The sequence below is a fragment of the Halichoerus grypus genome, chromosome 14, assembly GCF_964656455.1.
Source record: "Halichoerus grypus chromosome 14, mHalGry1.hap1.1, whole genome shotgun sequence".
NCBI classification, from domain to species: Eukaryota; Metazoa; Chordata; class Mammalia; order Carnivora; family Phocidae; genus Halichoerus; species Halichoerus grypus.
Window position 1 is genome coordinate 17,773,600 of NC_135725.1, and position 18,752 is coordinate 17,792,351.

At 42.0% G+C, this 18,752-nt stretch overlaps 1 protein-coding gene and 1 long non-coding RNA gene across 2 annotated transcripts; one reads left to right on the forward strand and one right to left on the reverse strand.

Moving 5' to 3' along the window:
- Nucleotides 1-1,748: 1,748 nt before the first annotated feature.
- On the reverse strand, nucleotides 1,749-10,614 carry RFK (riboflavin kinase). The gene is made up of 4 exons (XM_036103200.2): nucleotides 10,266-10,614; nucleotides 9,187-9,338; nucleotides 4,596-4,698; nucleotides 1,749-3,860 (listed from the first exon to the last, which is right to left on the reverse strand). The coding sequence occupies exons 1-4, from the start codon at nucleotides 10,345-10,347 to the stop codon at nucleotides 3,730-3,732; spliced, it is 468 nt and encodes a 155-aa protein (XP_035959093.1). The 5' UTR covers nucleotides 10,348-10,614; the 3' UTR covers nucleotides 1,749-3,729.
- A 162-nt stretch (nucleotides 10,615-10,776) lies between these two features.
- Nucleotides 10,777-13,768, forward strand: LOC144380141 (uncharacterized). The gene is made up of 2 exons (XR_013443950.1): nucleotides 10,777-11,403; nucleotides 13,389-13,768. It is a non-coding gene; the product is annotated as an uncharacterized LOC144380141 (long non-coding RNA).
- Nucleotides 13,769-18,752: the final 4,984 nt, after the last annotated feature.

The following is an 18,752-nucleotide window of genomic DNA, read 5'->3' on the forward strand; positions in this document are numbered from 1 at the left end:
TAAGCTTCACATCAGGTTTCCTCTGTCTGTTCAGGCTTCTATAACAAAATACCCCAGACTGGGTGACTTAACGAGGACAGAAACTTCTTTTTCACAGTTTTGGAGCCTGCAAGTCTGAGCCAGCATGGTCAGGTTCTGATGAGATGCTTCCTAGGTTGCAGACTGCTGACTTCTCCTTGTGTCCTCACGGGGCAGAAAGAACGAGAAGTTCTCTGGGGTAACATTTTATAAGGGCAATCCCATTCATGACAGCTCCACCCTCCACCAAAGGTCCCACCTGCTCACACACTGGGTGTTAAGACTTCAACGTATGAAGCTGGGGAGGGGGGCACAAAAATTAACTTCCCATCCAGCGTTGGCATCTTGTAATCATCTACACCTCCAACTAAAAGAGTAAACATTTAAATTCACCTGGACATTCCAGATTTGAAGATATGAATACCACTTTAAATTCATGCTTATTCTCCCCAGGTTTTTTTTGGGGGGGGGGGGAGTGATATTTATTATCCTGACATTGATTTTACAAGTATGTATCCATATATCGAAACTTACCAAGTCATACAATTCAAATACGTGCAATTTGTTATGTCAGTTATACCCTAATAAAGCTATAATGTATTTAAATTAACATAGTGTTATATTAGTTTCAGGCGTACCACATACTGATTCAACAATTCTGTACGTTACTAGTGCTCTCCACGGTTACGTGTAGTCACCATCTGTCCTCATACTTTATTAATTATATTCCCTGTGCTATACTTTTCATCTGTGACTTATCTTACAACTGAAAGTTTGTACCTCTTAATCCCCTTTATTTCTTCATCCCCCACCTATCTCCCCTCCGTCCAATTTGTATAGACCCTCATTTTACCGTTTTTAACACTCATTTCTTTATACATATTCAAGTCATGTCAAATTCTATCTGATAATCCCTGTATCTGTCATCTTTGTAGAGCTTGTTCCTTGCTGCTAACTCTTGCTTCTGATGGCATCTCTTTACAGGGCACCTTTACTTATTATTTACGGGGCGGGGAGACAGGAAAAGGCTAGCACTTTTACCAGGAAAGCAAAACTGTCCTCCTGAGTTCCTAGTAAACTTCCAGCTTACGTCTCCCTGATCCCAGCTGTTCCAACAGCAGCCCTAGCTGCAAACGTGTAAGCCCCCAGTGCGGATAGTGCTGGACAGGTGCTGAAAGAGCAGCGTGTCCCTCTGCATATGCCGGACACAAGCAGGCCTTCCCAGGGGCTGCTAATCACCGAGACTGCAGAATCGTTTTGGAGCAGGAGTTATGGAAGGGAACTCAGACTTCTATTCCTCTGGCTCTTAGGACTCAAAATATAATGGGGACCCTCACCCTCAGAAAAGTAGACTTTTGAGAACCCTGTGAATAGATTGCTCTCCAGGGGCGGCGGGGTGGCTCAGGTGGTTAAGGGTCTGACTCTCGATTTTGGCTCAGGTCGTGGGATCCAGCCCCGTGCTCCCCCAGCTTGTGCTCTCTAAATAAATAAAATCTTAAAAAAAAATAAATTAGAATGCTCTCCAAATAAACCTGTGCTGCAGGCCTCAACAGGGGCTTGTCAAGGCAACGCCCCTGGTTCTAGAACTACCACTGCACGGCAGGTTCCCCACGAGCGGCCAACTGCAACTTGCCAGTCAGACTCTCGAACACACTGGCAAGGGACCACCAGCCGGCACATGAGGAACCTACACACAGACAGGGCAAAAGATTCAAACTGACACAGGGAAAGAAACATCATTTAGATTTATTTCAAGGCCTGAAATCAGATTAATCAAAAATGATACTACTGCCATTTCTTATAATACATACTTAATACAAAACTTTAAGAGAAGTATAGACACTATTAACTAACTCTTAAACCTCACAATATACGATTTTCAAGTTGTCAGGTGACAATATCCAAGACTTCACACATTTAATGAGGACATAATTAGCAGCAGGCTATTCAAACACACACAAATCTGTTTTTACACTTTCCATGTCTGTTTTTGTCTTTGCTTTATAAAAGCCACTAATAATCGCGGCTTCTTTCAAGTATAGGATCTCTAACATTAAATTACATTTTCTAAGTCTTTTTATAAAAGAAAGTCACATACTACATTGTATGCCATAAATTCATATACCAAGAAGTAAAACACAATCCAACTGAATTTATTCATGCTTCCCCTTTCTCCAGATGTTTTAGGTGTTTTTCTAAATACTTTATATTTTTCTTAATATCTGTTCTCTATGCAGATCAGGGAAAATGATTGATAATGAGTTATTTTTAAAATTACCTTCTCTATACTTCTGCTCCCTTTCCCCACACTAAATCTGGTGCTTAAGTGAACAATAATGAAAGGTACTGTTTCAGGAGACCCAAACAATCTGTAATCTTAATTTCCTAAATACCCAAAGATTTCAACTTCCTGCCAATACAAATAAGAGTCTCAAGTAGCCAAAAATTACTTCTTAATCAGGGGGAAGAAAAAATGCGTAGTATGAGGATTATGTAACTAAAATTTTATTATTTACGCCTTTCCCCCAAGCTACAAGCACTGCTTAGCATTAAATCACATTGTGCGTACACAGCTACAACAGTTTACATTTGCTCAGGAACATGTAATTGCATTAAAAATAAACAACTTCCATAACTTAATTGGTTCTTAGATGGCTTCCCTAGGGGGAAAACAAATGTTTTGTGTTCTTTAAGAAAATGGTATATACAAATGAACTGCTGTGTGCTCATTTAAACTTGAGGAAACCTAATGAGGTTTTGGGGATATTTTTCCTAAAATGCAATATGGATATGCACTTAATCACTGCTTATATAGTGAAGGGATGGAATGGTAGCTATAGATGCAATCTTTTGTCTAAGTGAACAGTTGTAAGGTATTCTAAATGGGATAGAAAAAAAAAAAACACGGACAATTGTTTCAAGGAAAAAAGAACCAAAGTCAAGAAAAATACTGAACGTCGACCCTTAAAACGGAGAAGTGCTATACAACATAAAAATGAGACCTAGAGATTAGAAAAATACTCATTTTACCGCTTCAGGAGGTAAACAAAATGATAAGGAGGGGGAGTCTCCAATTAGAACTGAGGCAGCTGTAAAACAAAATGGAACACAGTGCAATGATTTGACCTCATAAAGGAAATGACTAACAACAATGAAACCACACAAGATGGAAAAAAAAAATTCACACGTCTACATGTTTGCAATAATATATTAACCCACAAATTATCAAAAATATAAAGTCTGGATTTTTCCCCTCAGGTTTATAATCAACTCTCAAACCTCTGTGGAATACATTTACTTTCATAAGCCTCCTCTGTTTAGCAGAACATACTACACAAGTACAGACGTACTACGATGTACCATGAGAATTATTAGTTCTCATCTCAAATCTAGTGACTTGCCTTTTTACCCATACTTATATACATTTTCATTTCCATTCTAAGACACTTAAGACCTTTCTAGTGGTACATTTTAATCAACATATTACATAAAAAAGAATCTTGATTTTTAAAATGAATCACTTTAGTACTATAGCATGATGGGTTTAATTTGAATGGTTGAAACATAATGTGGTAAAGACACTGTACTGTTTAAACTAATTCACAGCTGTAGGAAAATGTCTGATTTTCAAAATATAACGACTGAGGAGTTATAAGCAGTAAAATATTAGAAAACAGTGAATGAATAAATAAGAATAAGATGATTTTTTTATCAGTGGCCATTCATTATTTTGTTTTTAGGAACCTGGAAGAAATTGTCTTCTTTGAATTTCAAATGTTCTGGTAAGTCTAGTCGTCTCTTAGCTTCCTCAATATCAGCTTGAATTGCTGAAATAAGGGACTCTGTGGAGAGAAGAGAGCAGGGAAATGATGAAAAACTGCTGCCACGCCTTTGTTCGGACTCCTAAAAACCCAAAGGCTGGCAGCGTCTTCAGTGCAGGGAGATGCCTGATAAATGTTTATTCTATCCCTTCTTCCAGACTTAAGGAAAAGTCAACGGTCCACAAGAGATGTCCCTGATCTTCTCGCAATTTCTTAGAGAAAGGCATTAGCACAAAGGTATGTCACAAATACCAAATGGAAGAAATACCTGTGGACCAAGCCTCTTCAGTATTCACATTTGTCAAATTCTACAGAATTGACACAACCACACTACACTAACATCCTTGATACCATTAGTTTCAAGTATCGATTTAGTTTCGTACACTTTAAGCATTGCAAAGCATCCATTATTCATCTCAGCATTCATTCCCACTTATTCCTTAAAATATGAAAAGGAAATAAAGATTTCACTAACTTCACACTGTTGGGAGAGAAGCAGCCAGCCTGCTGGGTTTGAATCTAGGCTCCATCACATACTGATGTGACCCTGAGCAAATTACTTAATCCCTCTCTGCCAATTTCCTCATCTGTCAAATGGGCAAAATAATTCCTCATATATTTCGGTGGGGGTGAAAGGACTTAATGCATGTAAGGCACACAGTAAATGCTCAAATGTTCGCTCTCCTGCCATGCTGTTACTAGGAGAGCAGTAGAAGTAGCTGCAGTAATACTTAAGAAGACCTAAACAGAACTTACCTAAAGAATCAAAGTTCTTTTCTGGTCTGAGGTAGCCAACAATGGCCACATTAAGGATCTCCCCATAGAAGTCCTCTTTGAAGGTATGCATGATATGAGTTTCCTAGAATTAAGAAATGTTAAAAAAGGTTACCATCAAATTATAGAATACCTGCAATTTGAAATATGTCTCCACATTTATGGTGGGGATAATTTAAATGAAACAATCAACCCTTATGAAATTTTTAAAGACAGGTTAAAATCTAAGTGCAGTTTTTTCCTGAATTCTTCCATCAGTCCTGTTCTTGCCCCTGACCTTACATATAAACATTGTAACTGAGTAAGGCAGATGTTATACCACAAATCTGGTATGATTTGCTGTTTATTAAAAAAAAGGGGGGGGGAGCACCTGACTGGCTCAGTTGGTTAAGCGTCTGCCTTTGGCTCAGGTCATGATCCCAGGGTCCTGGGATCGAGCCCCATGTCAGGGTCTCTGTTCAGCGGGAAGTATGCCTCTCGCTCTCCCTCTGTGTTCTCCCTCTTTCTCAAATATATAAAATCTTAAAAAAAAAAACAAAAAACTAACATGCAGGGGCACCTGGCTGGCTCAGTCAGTAGAGCATGTGTCTCTTGATCTCAGGTTGTGAGTTTGAGCCCCACGGTGGGTGCAGAGATTACTTAAAAATAAAATCCTTAAAAAAACTAACATGCAGAGTAATTAAGTCTTATCAAGGCAAAAAAAAAAACACAAAAAACAAAACAGCACCAAGTAAGGAGCAAAGTATTAAGAGAGATTACTATTAAAAGAACCATTTCTGGGGCACCTGGGTGGCTCAGTCGTTAAGCGTCTACCTTCGGCTCAGGTCATGATCCCAGAGTCCTGGGATCGAGTCCCGCATTGGGCTCCCTCTCAGCGAGGAGTCAGCTTCTCCCTCTGCCCCTCCCCCCTGCTCGTGATCTCTCTCTCTCTCTCAAATAATTAAAAATTAAAAAAAAAAAATAGACACATTTCTGAAAAGGCATACTATCGAAACTTGCTTAAAGAAGAAATAGATGGTGATTAACGTAACATAATAAAAAAAAGAAGAAGAAGAAATAGATAGGGGTGCCTGGGTGGCTCAGTCATTAAGTGTCTGCCTTCCGCTCAGGTCATGATCCCAGGGTCCTGGGATCGAGCCCCACATCAGGCTCCATGCTCAGGGGGAAGCCTGCTTCTCCCTCTCCCACTCCCCCTGCTTGTGTTCTCTCTCTCACTGTCTCTCTGTCAAATAAATAAAAAATCTTAAAAAAAAAAAAAAGAACCATTTCTAAGGTTAATCAGGATCCATGTGTCTCTGACACACACCACATTATAGAAACCTCCTAGGGTTAGGCAGAAGTGAAGACTGACATGTAGGCAGAAGAGCCAACGCAGGATCCTGATCAAGGAACAATGTTGACAAATGGGTACGGGACATGTCGAAGCAAAATGGTGGAGGATGTAGATGATGTTCTGCAATCTGAATTTTAGTAGACTTTTACAAAGAAATCTAAGTCCAAAAGCAGGAGAGCCAATTAAGAGAACAAACAAATACAGAAGATGGTTGAGACTGGACTAGGATGGTGGCACTGGATGTTGAGAAGTTTAAACAATCTCGAAACATGAAACTTAGTGATAGAGGCATATTTTGTGTAGGACTTAAGAAAATCTAATATATGAAGTGATACTTAAGACGGAAGCATCAACAGTGATCATTATAAAACATTACTGAGAAAAATGGTAAAGATGTCTACTCTTCCTAAATTCATCTACATATTCCACGCCACCCCTGTCAAAATCCTAGTTGTTTTTTTTTTTAATGATGGAAAGTGTCAAGTGATTCTAAAATTTATAAGGAAATGTGGAAAGTTGAAATTATCCCCCCAAAATCTTGAAAATAAAAGTAGAGGACTTACACAGTCAGAAATCAAGACCTAGGGGCGCCTGGGTGGCTCAGTTGGTTAAGCGACTGCCTTCGGCTCAGGTCATGATCCTGGAGTCCCTGGATCGAGTCCCGCATCGGGCTCCCTGCTCGGCAGGGAGTCTGCTTCTCCCTCTGACCCTCCCCCCTCTCATGTGCTCTCTCTCTCTCATTCTCTCTGTCTCAAATAAATAAATAAAAAATCTTTAAAAAAAAAAAGAAATCAAGACCTATTATAAAAGCTATGAAAATAAAGACAATGTGGTAATGGCCCAAAGACAGATCAGGAGACCAAGTCTGTATGAGCGCATTTTGGACTCTCACACATATAAAGTCACAGGGTTTATGCTCAAGGTGACAGTGCAGTGCTGTCATGAAAGAATGGTATTTCAAGAAATGGGCTGAGTCAGTATCCAAATGGGAAAAAATTAATTTTGACCCTTACTTTGCACCATACTCAAAAATCAATTTGATGAGAAAAGTTTAAGACAAGTTTTTAGAAGAAAACAAAGGTATCTTTATGACTTGGAGTAGGCAAAGATTCCTTAAACAGGATATAAAAGGCACTAAACCATAAAAGAGAAATGATGAATTGGATTACATTAGCATTAAGAACCTCTGTTCTTCAAAAGACACCACTCCATTAAAACAAACCAAAAAAAGCAACACAGAAAGCGACAATATCTGCACACATATTCCAACAAAGGAAGCGGATCTAGGACATACTAAAGAACTTCTTTAAGTCAATTAAAACAGCCAATCCAATTTTTTTTAGAAGGGTTTGAAAAGACTTCAACAGGCACATCATAGATATCTGATATTGGCAAGAAAAGGAAAAAGAAAACCTGAAGAGTATGAACCTCCTACCGATAGAAAACTGAGTTTCTTCTAACTCTGGCAGGACTTGGAAGGCATTCCTTCACTGGCTTGCCACAGTAATAGTCCTGTTACCTGAAATTTATCACGGAATAGCTTTCCCTCTACTTTTCATTTCCTCCCCATCTACAGAAAACTATTTTGTGTTTTTTTATTCGTTCTCTTCCTTATCTACTCCAAATAATTTCCACATCCTTAATACTCAAAACTAAGAAATACTGAACACAATGTTAAGCAATTCTGCACCATTTCTGTTTGTACCAGGATTTAGCCCTGTGGTTTTCCAACTGTGACAGACTTCTACAAACCCTTCAAAAAGGACGAAATTTAGATCTACTCGTTTTTGTTTTTGTTTTTTTAAGATTTTATTTATTTGACAGAGAGAGACACAGCGAGAAAGGGAACACAAGCAGGGGGAGTGGGAGAGGGAGAAGCAGGCCTCCCGCCGAGCAGGGAGCCCGATGCGGGGCTCGATCCCAGGACCCTGGGATCATGACCTGAGCCGAAGGCAGACGCTTAACGACTGAGCCACCCAGGCGCCCCTAGATCTACTCGTTTTTGCCACACACTTAACCTGACCAAGATCCAGCCCTATCTAGCAGATTAAGCTCTTAAGTGGCATGTGTACTACAAAAAGAGAAGGGTACACCCTCAAAGTAGTTTGAGGAAAAAAAAAAAAGCATCACCTCGCAATTTTATTAGAAAGCACCATCTATGAAGAAAGCATTTCTATCTTAGCAGGGTGAGCAATTAATTAAAGGGTGAATGAACTATATTAACTGTAGCAAGCTCAATTTTATCAAACATGCTCTTAGGTATTTCACTTTTTTTTTTTAAGGGGAATGTGGAAGGAGAGGGAGAGAGAGTGTCTTAAGCAGGCTCCACGCCCAGCACAGAACTGACGAGGGGCTCCATCTCACCACCCTGAGATCATGACCTGAGCCGAAATCAAGAGGCAGACGCTTAACCAACTGAGCTACCCAGGTGCCCCAAGTAATTCACTTTTATCTCCAGTTGAGGTAAACACATGGACAGCTATAAAAAATATTACAATTAGGCTTGAAACTCCACTTTTTATTTTCTACATGATTTAAAAGATACATGCATAAAAATATTACTGTATGTTACTGGGCACACAATGTATAAGGATGTAATTTGTGAGTTTTATGTACTATCAAAATTGTCATAAATCCAAATTAGATTTTATAACTGTAGAAAGTTAAATGCACTCCTCATGGTAACCGCACACACACAAAAATTCTATAGAAAGTACACAAAAGGAAATAAGGGAATCAAAATGTGTCACTACAAAAAAAAAAAAGGTTAAAAAACAAAAGGCAGTAATGGAAGAAATGACAAACAAAAAAGCTGTAAGGCCTATAGAAAACAGCAAAATGGCAGAAGTCCCTCCTTACCAGTCATCAGCTTAAATGTAAATGGACTGAACTCTCCAATGAAAAGGCAGAGATTAACAATGACCAAAAAGCACAATCCAATTATACTTCCCCTTTTACAAGAGACTCACTTTATTTTCTAAGATTCACTTTAAGATCTAAAGACACAAATTCACTTTAGATCTAAAGACACAAACACACTGAAAGTGAAAGGATGAAAAGTTAATCCAGTCAAACAGTAACTAAACCCTTCACTTGAAAATCCTTCAAGAAAACTGCCAAAAATTCTAGTTATTTGGCCAATTTGTGAGTACCACTGATGATTTCTGTGTGCCTCTAATACTGAATATTACCTTAAATTACTATCCCATTTTCAGTGATAGAGCTAAATAGAATTCTTACCATAGACTTTTTTGTATTCTTGTAGTATGGGTTCCATCCTATGCTCACCACCATCTTATGAACTTCTCCATTTCCAACACTGGCCCAGCCATAATAAATGCCAGTGGATACATCACCTGGAAGATTATCAACTACTTGTTCCGGAAAGTTAGCTAAATAACAGAAATAAATATTCTGAGTGTTAACAGTTTCACAGCAAATATTTATAAAAATCGCATGAAGGCTAGCCTAAATTGTTATGCTCATAAATTTCCCGGAATCCTACCTATGATTATCAATCTCACCATTCTACAGTCTGGCTTGGGTTTTTTGTGTTTTTTTTTTCTCCTCTTCACGTGGCCAGGTTAAGAACAATTAAATGTATAAAGCTCTCCAAAAAACAAAAAACAAAAAACACAGACACACTCTTGAGGTAGATGAAAACAGGTGCATGAACAGCGGGGGTTTTTTTAGACCTAGTCTTTCTTAAGGAGATTCAGAATCTCTTGAAAAGATTCTTATTTTCAAAATATACGTGGCTGGGTCCCAAACTCAAAGACTAGGGACAACCCTGGGATGTATTTTTAAGGATGAATTATTCATACAGTCAGGTCCTGACTACTGAACCGAACACAGACAGACCAAAAAAGATATCTGATTCTCATCCAATTGCTAACAAGACATACAAAGAGAACAAAAAAAAAAAACCCCTTACAGTTGGCTTAGAAATTTAACCAATCTGGTTCACATTACGTTTCCTAACCGGGATGACGCGTGCCATGCCTGGCAGCTCTAGCCTGGTTGGATAGGGAGGCGGGAAAGGGGGATCCCCGGAACTCAGCTCGGCTTTCTGCCCTCACCACCCCTCAAGCCGGGTCCCCGGTGAGCCCCGAGCGGCGGATAAGGACGCGCTTCCTCAATCCGAACAAAGATCCTCCGCCTCAACAAAGCAAGAACCAAGCAGAGGAGAGGGCGTCACCTCTGCCCGCAGCCCCAAGTCCCGCGTCTGACGTCGCGGCTCCCACCTGACCCAAGCCCGGGAGCCGGGGGCGGAGGCGGGGTGCGCCGGGGAGGGGGGCCCCGCGACCTTCCGCGCTCACCTGTGGGGATGCCCAGCTGCTTGGAGCCGCGGCCGAAACCCCGCACCACCTGGCCGCGGCAGAAGTACGGCAGGTGCCTCATGACGCCGTCCGCTCGGGGCTCGGGCTGCCACCCGGTCCGCGGGGCCGGCGAACCCGCCGTCGAAGCGGTGCCCGAATCCCCCGGACCGGCCAGGGAACACCCGCAGGAGCTCGGCTGATGCCCGAATCCCCCCAACGGCCGGCCGCGAGGGTAGGCGCGCAACGGGCCAGGCGGCGCCGACCACACGCCGCGGTGAGCCCCTCACGCCACTGAACCAACCGAAGCCGCCGAGCGACTAAAAGCTTGTGTCTCCGCCCCGAGAACGGCGGCGAGGGCGGATATAAGTGCGGGCGTGGGTGGGGAGAGCGGAGGGTCAGCGGGGGAGGGCCTGAGCCCGCCCAGCGCCGCAGGCCTGCGCACACTTCCTCAGCCAAACGCCTCGCAGCCCGCTCGGCTTCCGTAGCCCCGCCCCCGCGTGGCCCCGCCCCCAGCCGTGGCCCCGGAACCGCCGGTCCGCCCCTCCTGGGCTTCTCCGGGCCCCCGGCGCTGGAAACCGTAGCGGGAATCCCTCTTCGATCTTGGTTGCTCTGAAAATGCCGTTCTCCGACAATCCTGAGTGTTTCTTTTCCCTTTCTCCTTTTCATTACGATTCTGACGCCATAGACGTTCTTTAGCTTCTTGGCAACCGCGAGCTCGATGGTCATTCGTCATTCATTCGTTCTTTAAACATTAAAGTTCCAAAATTCCAGCTCAAGATCACCACTTCGTAGAGGCTTTAACTATCTGCCGGAAATGGCCCTCCTCTCCCCCAGACCACCTGCCCGCTGTCTGAAGTTATATGGGAATGTAAGCGCCAAGGGAGCGAGTCCTAGTCTAATGCTGCAACCCCGGTGACTAGTGCAAGGTTGCAGTAATGCAGTTTTCTTTCAGGAGGGGTGCAGCTGCCTACCTAACCTTCCTTCCGGGAAGTGTTACCTTGAGAATTTAATAAACCCGACAAAAGGCGTCATCTCTACTGCAATGCAATTTGTGGGCCTTCTAACCCTTGGAGCTGTAAACATTACCTAGGGAAGTAACTCAAGGGAAATGTCTTTGTCGCAAGAAACACAAAGGTCAGTCACAAGGTGCATCCTCTTGTTCTTGAGAAAGAAGTTTTCATTGTTCTCTGTGCTTTTCTCTCTGAATCTGTGTGAAATCCTGTCCAGACTTGGCAGTCGCTTGTACCTTACGTGCATGTAACTATGATAATGCTTACCCAATGGTAAAATTATATTCTCTCTATATTGGTACTGAAGGGGTCTTTGTGGGCAAGACTGTCCTATTTCCCTAGGACTAGTGTAGCACGTGTTCATAGCAAACATGCCCTAAGTATTTGCAGAAAGACCGAATTAAGAGCCCAATGTGTGCCAAGTACAGTGCAAGGTGCTGGGGGAGCAAAGGTGACTGAGACAAGTTCTTGGCCTCAGAGACTCAGTCTAGTGGGAGAGACTAACTGGTGAGCCTGATTCCGGTGCTATGCTGTCAATACTCCCAATAGAAGACCTGACAAAGTGCTTGGAAAGCTGCCCTTGTATAGTTAATGGTTAGGAGCACAGGTGCTAGCTAGATAAGCCAGGGTTTGAATACAAACCGTGCTTGCCTCATTTATTTGCCGGGTGACCTTGGGCAAAGTACGCTGAATCTGTGTCCATATCAACTAATTGGGAATATTAATTTTGTGGGGTTTAAGTGAGCTCATGCATGTACAGCACTTAACAAATTGCCTGGCCTGTCCTAAAAATTATTATCATCATGGTTGTCGTCAGTGATATACCAAATAAGAAAAGCCTGGAGGTGAGAGCCTGGTAAAGCAGCCCCGGGTCCTAGTCCTCCACACCCCAGAGTTCCAAGGAGGTCTGGGAATTAAATGAAATAAAATAATTAAATGAGTCATGAGAAATAAATGAGGAAGGGTGGTCTTAAGAATTAAATGAGATAATGCTAGATACTTTACATACTATGTCCTATAATCCTCACATCAGTTTTGGAGGAAAGAATTAACCCCAATTTATAAAGAGGGAAGGGGGGGTTGGGGAATTCCTAAGATGGAGCATTTAGGCTCCAGTTGTTTTTTTTAACCCTGGTGACATTTCAGTGACTATGCATAATTACTGTGTAATCAGCATAGGCTACGGAAGGCAGCAGCCTGATCCTTTTCCACTCCTGCTCAATAACCTCAGTGGCTCCCCTGTCACTCTAAAATAAAATAGCCTCTCAAGGGTTCCCTTCAATCTACCATTCTGAGCTTTATCCCTAAAGTACTTTACTAGTTAAATCAGACCTCTGTGTAGAGGCTGCTTTTAGACAAATAGGCGTGAACGGTGGAATGTAGAAAGGGCCCACAGCGACCACCTGGCTGAATGCAGACAGGCCCCTCAGGAAACCACCTCAAAATATCCAGAGGCCCTAACTGACCAATGGTCTACTTACTTAACACCAGGCACAGTTATCAAAAAAGGGAAAATTCCATATGTCACCCTACCTCCTCACCTTCCCCCTTTAAATGCAGCCCCCCAGCCCACTGCCTCCTTGTAGACAGCCTCTCTCTCCTATGCTGTCCTGTTCACCACTACCTTGCAGTGTATTCAATAAGCTTCTATCACCTTTGTTCTGCCTCTGGTGAATCCTTCCACTGCCCTCGCCGCTTGCTTCCACCCAATGGATCATTGCCCCACATTTGGAGCCCCCATCCAATCGGGAGAAACACCATATTTTGACACCCCACCCTGCACTCCACCTCAGTGGCCAAAGGATAGGCTCGCAACAATTCAGGTGATTATTCTGTAGCCTTGTAGGATACATCCCTTTTCCCAGTCATTTGACTACAAAAACACACTACCTGGCATTCACAGTTCCCATTGTATGTGTAAATCTACAGCTGAAAGAGTGTGAGTGTGTGAGTGTGTGCGTGTGTGTGTGTCTTTATCAAACTTAGTGCTTTTAACCAAGTATTCAAAATATGTCTTGTACTTCCCTGTCTGAGCTGCTTTAACAGCATCCTTTCTTCTGCTGCTGGGCAAAGAGCCTGCTTCTCTGATGTTGAGTTTTCTCTCTGCGGGAAGAAAGATCACAAGTGGGAATCGGGAGTGAGCAGAACTGAGGAAACGTGAAGGGAAGAGAGAAGGCCCACACTAAGTAAACAATAAAGAAATGAGTCTAAAGAACTCAAAATTTGACAATAAGTAAACAAACAACTCAATTAAAATGTGGTCAAAAGGTCTGAACAGACACCTCGCCAAAGAAGATATCAAGATGACTAATGAGTGTATGAAAGATGTTCCACATCATGTGTCATCAGGGAATTACAAATTAAAACAGTAAGATACTGGGGCGCCTGGCTGGCTCAGTCAGAAGACCATGTGACTCTTGATCTCGGGGGTTTTGAGTTTGAGCCCCATGTTGGGTGTAGAGATTACTTACACAAATAAAACTTAAAAAAACAGGGCGCCTGGGTGGCTCAGTCGGTTAAGCGTCTGCCTTCGGCTCAGGTCATGATCCCAGGGTCCTGGGATCGAGTCCCGCATCGGGCTCCCTGCTCTGTGGGGAGCCTGCTTCTCCCTCTCCTCCCCACTTGTGCTCTCTATCTCACTATCTCTGTCTCTCTCAAATAAATAAAATCTAAAAAAAAAAAAAAAAAAAAACTTAAAAAAACAGAAAACAGATTCCACTACACATCTGTAAGAATGACCCAAATCCAGAACACTGACAACGCCAAATGCTGGCAAGGGTGTGGAGCAACAGGAACTCTCATTCGTGCGGGGGAGGGGGATGTAAGACGATACAGTCATTCTGGAAGACAGTTCAGCAGTTTCTTACAAAACCACCATATGAGCCAGCAGTCACACTCCTTGGTATTTACCCAAAGGAGTTAGAAACTTATGTTCGCACAAAAAGCCACTCCAGCTTGCCAAAATTTGGAAACAACTAAGATGTCCTTCAGTAGGTAAATGCATAAAAGCTTGTGGTACATCCATATAATGTGATGTTACTCAGCAATAAAAAAGAAAGCAACAAAAAGACATGGAGGAACTTTAAATGCATATCAGACTAAGTGAAACAAGCCAACCTGGAAAGGCTATGTATGACATGATTCCAATTATATGTGGTTCTGGTGGGGACTAAACTCCAGAGACAGTAAAAAGAGTGGTTCCCAGGGCTTAGGAGGAAGGGAGCAAGAAGTAGGCGGAGCCACAGAGGACTTTTTGCAGAAGTGAGACTCTTTAATACTGTAATGAAGGGTACATGACATTATATATGTGTCAAAATGCATAGAAGAGTACAGCACTTAGAGTGAGCCCTAAGGTAAACTATGAACTTCAGTTAATGATGATTATCAATATTAGCTTATCAGTGATAACAAAGGCCCCACACTAATGCAAGATGTTAATAATAGGGGAAACTGCGGGACAAGGAGGAGGTGGAGAAAGGGCCACATAGGGGAACTCTCTCTACTTTCCATTCATTTTTTTGGAACCCTAAAACTGCTCTAAAAAATAAAGTCTATTTTTAAGAAATGCATCTAAAAATTGCTGATCTTTAAGTCTGACATCAGAGGTCACAGCCTCCATATCTAAGCAGTCACCAAGTGTCTCCTGACCCATCTTTCTCCCTCGCACCAGCTGAATCCAGGTCACCTCCCCTCACCTACGCACTAGACGCAGCCTCTTTTCTATTCTCCCAAGCCTTAGATTTGACCCCAGTCAACCGCAATCAGTTATTTGAGGTTCAATGACCTTTCTCAAATGCCATTCTGATCAAGCCATACCAATGGCCCTTCCATGCTTCCCATTACCCTAGGGTAAGTCTAAACAAAACCATTATCCCTCCCTACCACCCTCCCCTGCTTCTGCCTTCATGCCTCTCCTGAACTTTTGCAGGTCCTCTAACACACTTTTGGGCCTTTGCACAAACAGGCTTCCTAGCATGAACCAATGCTACAGTGGACCCGAGAGGCGGGGGAGCCCCACAAATCAGGCAAATTGGAACATGCTTTCCGGAGGTAAGGCTTGAGCTGGACCTTCAGGATGGCTGTGAATTGGCTAAACAGGGAGGAGGAAGGAATGGTGTCAAGCTGAGGCAAGCTGCATTAGTCTCCTTGCTGAGGCAGGAATGTGCAATATGCACACCGGGGCAGGAAGATTCTACGTGAGGTGACAGAGCTCCGTAGCAGGTAAAAGGGGGACCCCGGCTTTACCACTTCCTTAGGCACCTCAATTCACCTCTTTGTACCCCAATTCCGGACTGTAAAATGAGAGTAATAACACTGGCCACCTCATAGAGCATTGGAAAAGATACAAGAGTTAATGTGGGAAAAGCCACTAAATCAGTGTTTCATGGATAGTAAGGCTTCGGTATTAGCTATACTATTAAGATTACCTGTTGGTCTGTTGTAGAGAATTTATTATAAACAGACTATAAGACAAATGAGCTAGCTGAGGGGTACAGTGTCTTCAGAATTCCCCCCTTGAAAACAGACATGTAGAATCTCACACGGAATCCCTATATGAAAAAGAAACAAAGAAAAGTGATATTTTATTGCCTCAAATGTATTTTGGAGTTTGAACTTGGAAAATTTCCTTTGTATGCTATAAATTTCCTCAGTGAGGGCACAAAAACATGCTGAGAGCCTCAAACACATGCAACTTTGGGTCGTATCCCTGTATATACTTTCGTAACATGATCAATTCAGAAATTTTTGTAATAATATTGTGGAAATGAAACTGATAAGATATATATTTATATTGAAATTTGAAAAAAAAAGAAATTTGGATCAAACATTTTGAAACCTCTTGAAACACACAGTTTGCAAATAACCAATCTAGTCTATCATTTTGTACAAAGGGAAACTGAGACCTGAGCCTGGGACTTGGTAAACCCAAAAGAATGTAAAGAATCTATGAAATACCAGAGGGCCATCCAGTCCAGAATTCAGTCTTCAACAGTGGACCTAAGATCACCCTTTCTGGGAGAGTTAACTCATCTCCTGGTCTTCTAGACCCATCTATCCCATAACAGCCCATAATGAAATGTTTGTTTAGTTGATTAATAAATACACCCCTCTGGGTGCCTGGGTAGCTCAGTTGGTTGAGTGTCCCACTCTTGGTTTCAGCTCAGGTCCTGATCTCAGGGTTTTGAGATTGAGGCCCCCCCCCTTTTTTTTACAGGCTCCATGCTCAATGGGGAGTCTGCTTGAGATTCTCTCTCTCCTTCTCCCTCTGCCCCTCCCCCTGCTCTCTCTCTCTAAAATAAAATAAAATACACCCCTCATTTGGAAATGGACAGTTATCAATAGTATTAACAAATAATTTTTATACCTCTGTGGAACATAAACATAATTTTATCTTCTAGCCAAATGGGACATGAATAATATTTCTGGAAGGTCAGACCCTAATGTCAGGCCAGGCCTGGAAGCCAACAGCTGACCTGAAAAATCAGATTTAGAAAAATTCACTCCTTCACTCACTATGCTGCTTCAATAGGGTACACTCCAAATCAAGATTGGGATGATTACTAATTTTTTTAATACAATCCACTCATATTTGAGTATCCACTGTTCTTTACGCTTTTCCTTTATTTTTCTCAGTCAATAATTATTCCTTCTGTAATTGGGAAAAACAAAAATACAGTATTAAATTCTCCCTAGGAGGAAAAAACCCCAAACCAAAAACTAGGATAGTTCCATTCCACATGCATCCACAAGGTGGCATGTTACCACTTTGTTTTTCCCTTCACAGGTGTTTGCCATGAAAAATGCAAACAAAAAAATTCAAATTAGGGAACTGCACTATGCCCTGGAGAATTCTATATGGGAAGCCTGCTTCTCCCTCTCCCAATCCCCCTGCTTGTGTTCCCTCTCTCGCTCTCCCTCTGTCAAATAAATAAATAAAATCTTAAAAAAAAAAATTCTATACTCTGTAGAAGAGTCTGGCTTACTCACTGCTTCACACACTTGGACTTGGTTCCTCAGTGAGTCATGGCCGTGGTAATGTCTCCTCCGTCACAGAAGTATCTGGTAACAGATTGTTTTAATTTGAAAAGTTATGCTTTTTGAAGCTTCCTTTGAATCTATGTTTCATTAAGAAGTATAAGGTGGAGAAAAGAAGCCAAAATTATACAGTGAAAGAATTCAGATTTCTTTCCCATCAACAAAATATTTGAAATTACATATTTGGTACGGTGACGGTACAGAACCAGAAGATATGCCAAAAATTTCTGAGAAGAGGATAAGAAATACTTCTTATTCTTAGGGCCCCGGAATATTTTCACAATAATTAGTAAATACGTTTCAGGTTCTGGATGTAAATTTCCACTTCTCCGAAAACTTCTCCCTCGTAGGGCAGGATGTACTCATCCAAAAAATTAGCCATTCTTCAGCTGCAGTGAGACCTCCTATTCCGTGTTCTCTCACCTTCATGAAACCTCTGCCACATGACAACCATGGCAAAAGTACCCATGTTACCAAAAAGAATTACATATTTACTCATTTGGGTTTGTCTCTGCAATTACTGGTGTTTCCTTTTTCCTTTTTCGCAATTGAGATATATAATTTTAGGCTCTACCGTTTTATTCTACCCAGTATACAAAATAACAGCTGCACAGAAAAGTTCTCTAGAGTTGTTTTCGGTCTGGACTACAGCTGTATTTTGAAGAGAAAAAAAAGTGGGGCACCTGGGTGGTTCAGTCGGTTAAGCGTCTGCCTTCGGCTCAGGTCATGATCCTAGGGTTGTGGGATCAAGTCCCGCATCCAGCTCCTTGCTCAGGGGGGAGCCTGCTTCTCCCTCTGTCTGCCGCTCCCCCTGCTTGTGCTCTCTCTGTCTCTCTCTCTGATAAATAAATAAATAAATAAATAAATAAATAAATAAAATCTTTAAAAAAAAATAGACTTTGTTTTTGGGGTGCCTGGGTGGCACAGTCGGTTAAGCATCTGACTTCTGGTTTTGGCTCAGGTTGTGATCTCAGGGTCGTGAGATCAAGCCCCGAGTTGGGCTCCACACTGAGCCTTGCTCTCTCTCTCTCTCTCTCTCTCTCAAATAAATAAGTAAATCTTTAAAAAAAAAAAAATACTTTGTTTTTTAGAGCAGTTTTAGGTTCACAGCAAAAATGAGCAGAAAGTACAGAGGATGCGGAGAGTACCCCCACACAACTTCCTTCACTATCAACATCCCTCACCGGAATGGCACGTTTGTTACGAAGGATGAACCTACATCAACATCATTTTCACACGAAGTTCCTAGTTTGCGTTAGGGTTTTCTGGATGTTGTACATTCTATGCATTTTTGACAAGTGTAAAATGATTCTATCCATCATTGTAGTATCATACAGGATACTTCCACTGACCTAAAAGTCCTCTCTGCTCTGCCTGTTCATCGCTCCCTTCCTCTGACCCCCAGCAACCACTGATCATTTTACTGTCTCCGTAGTGTTGC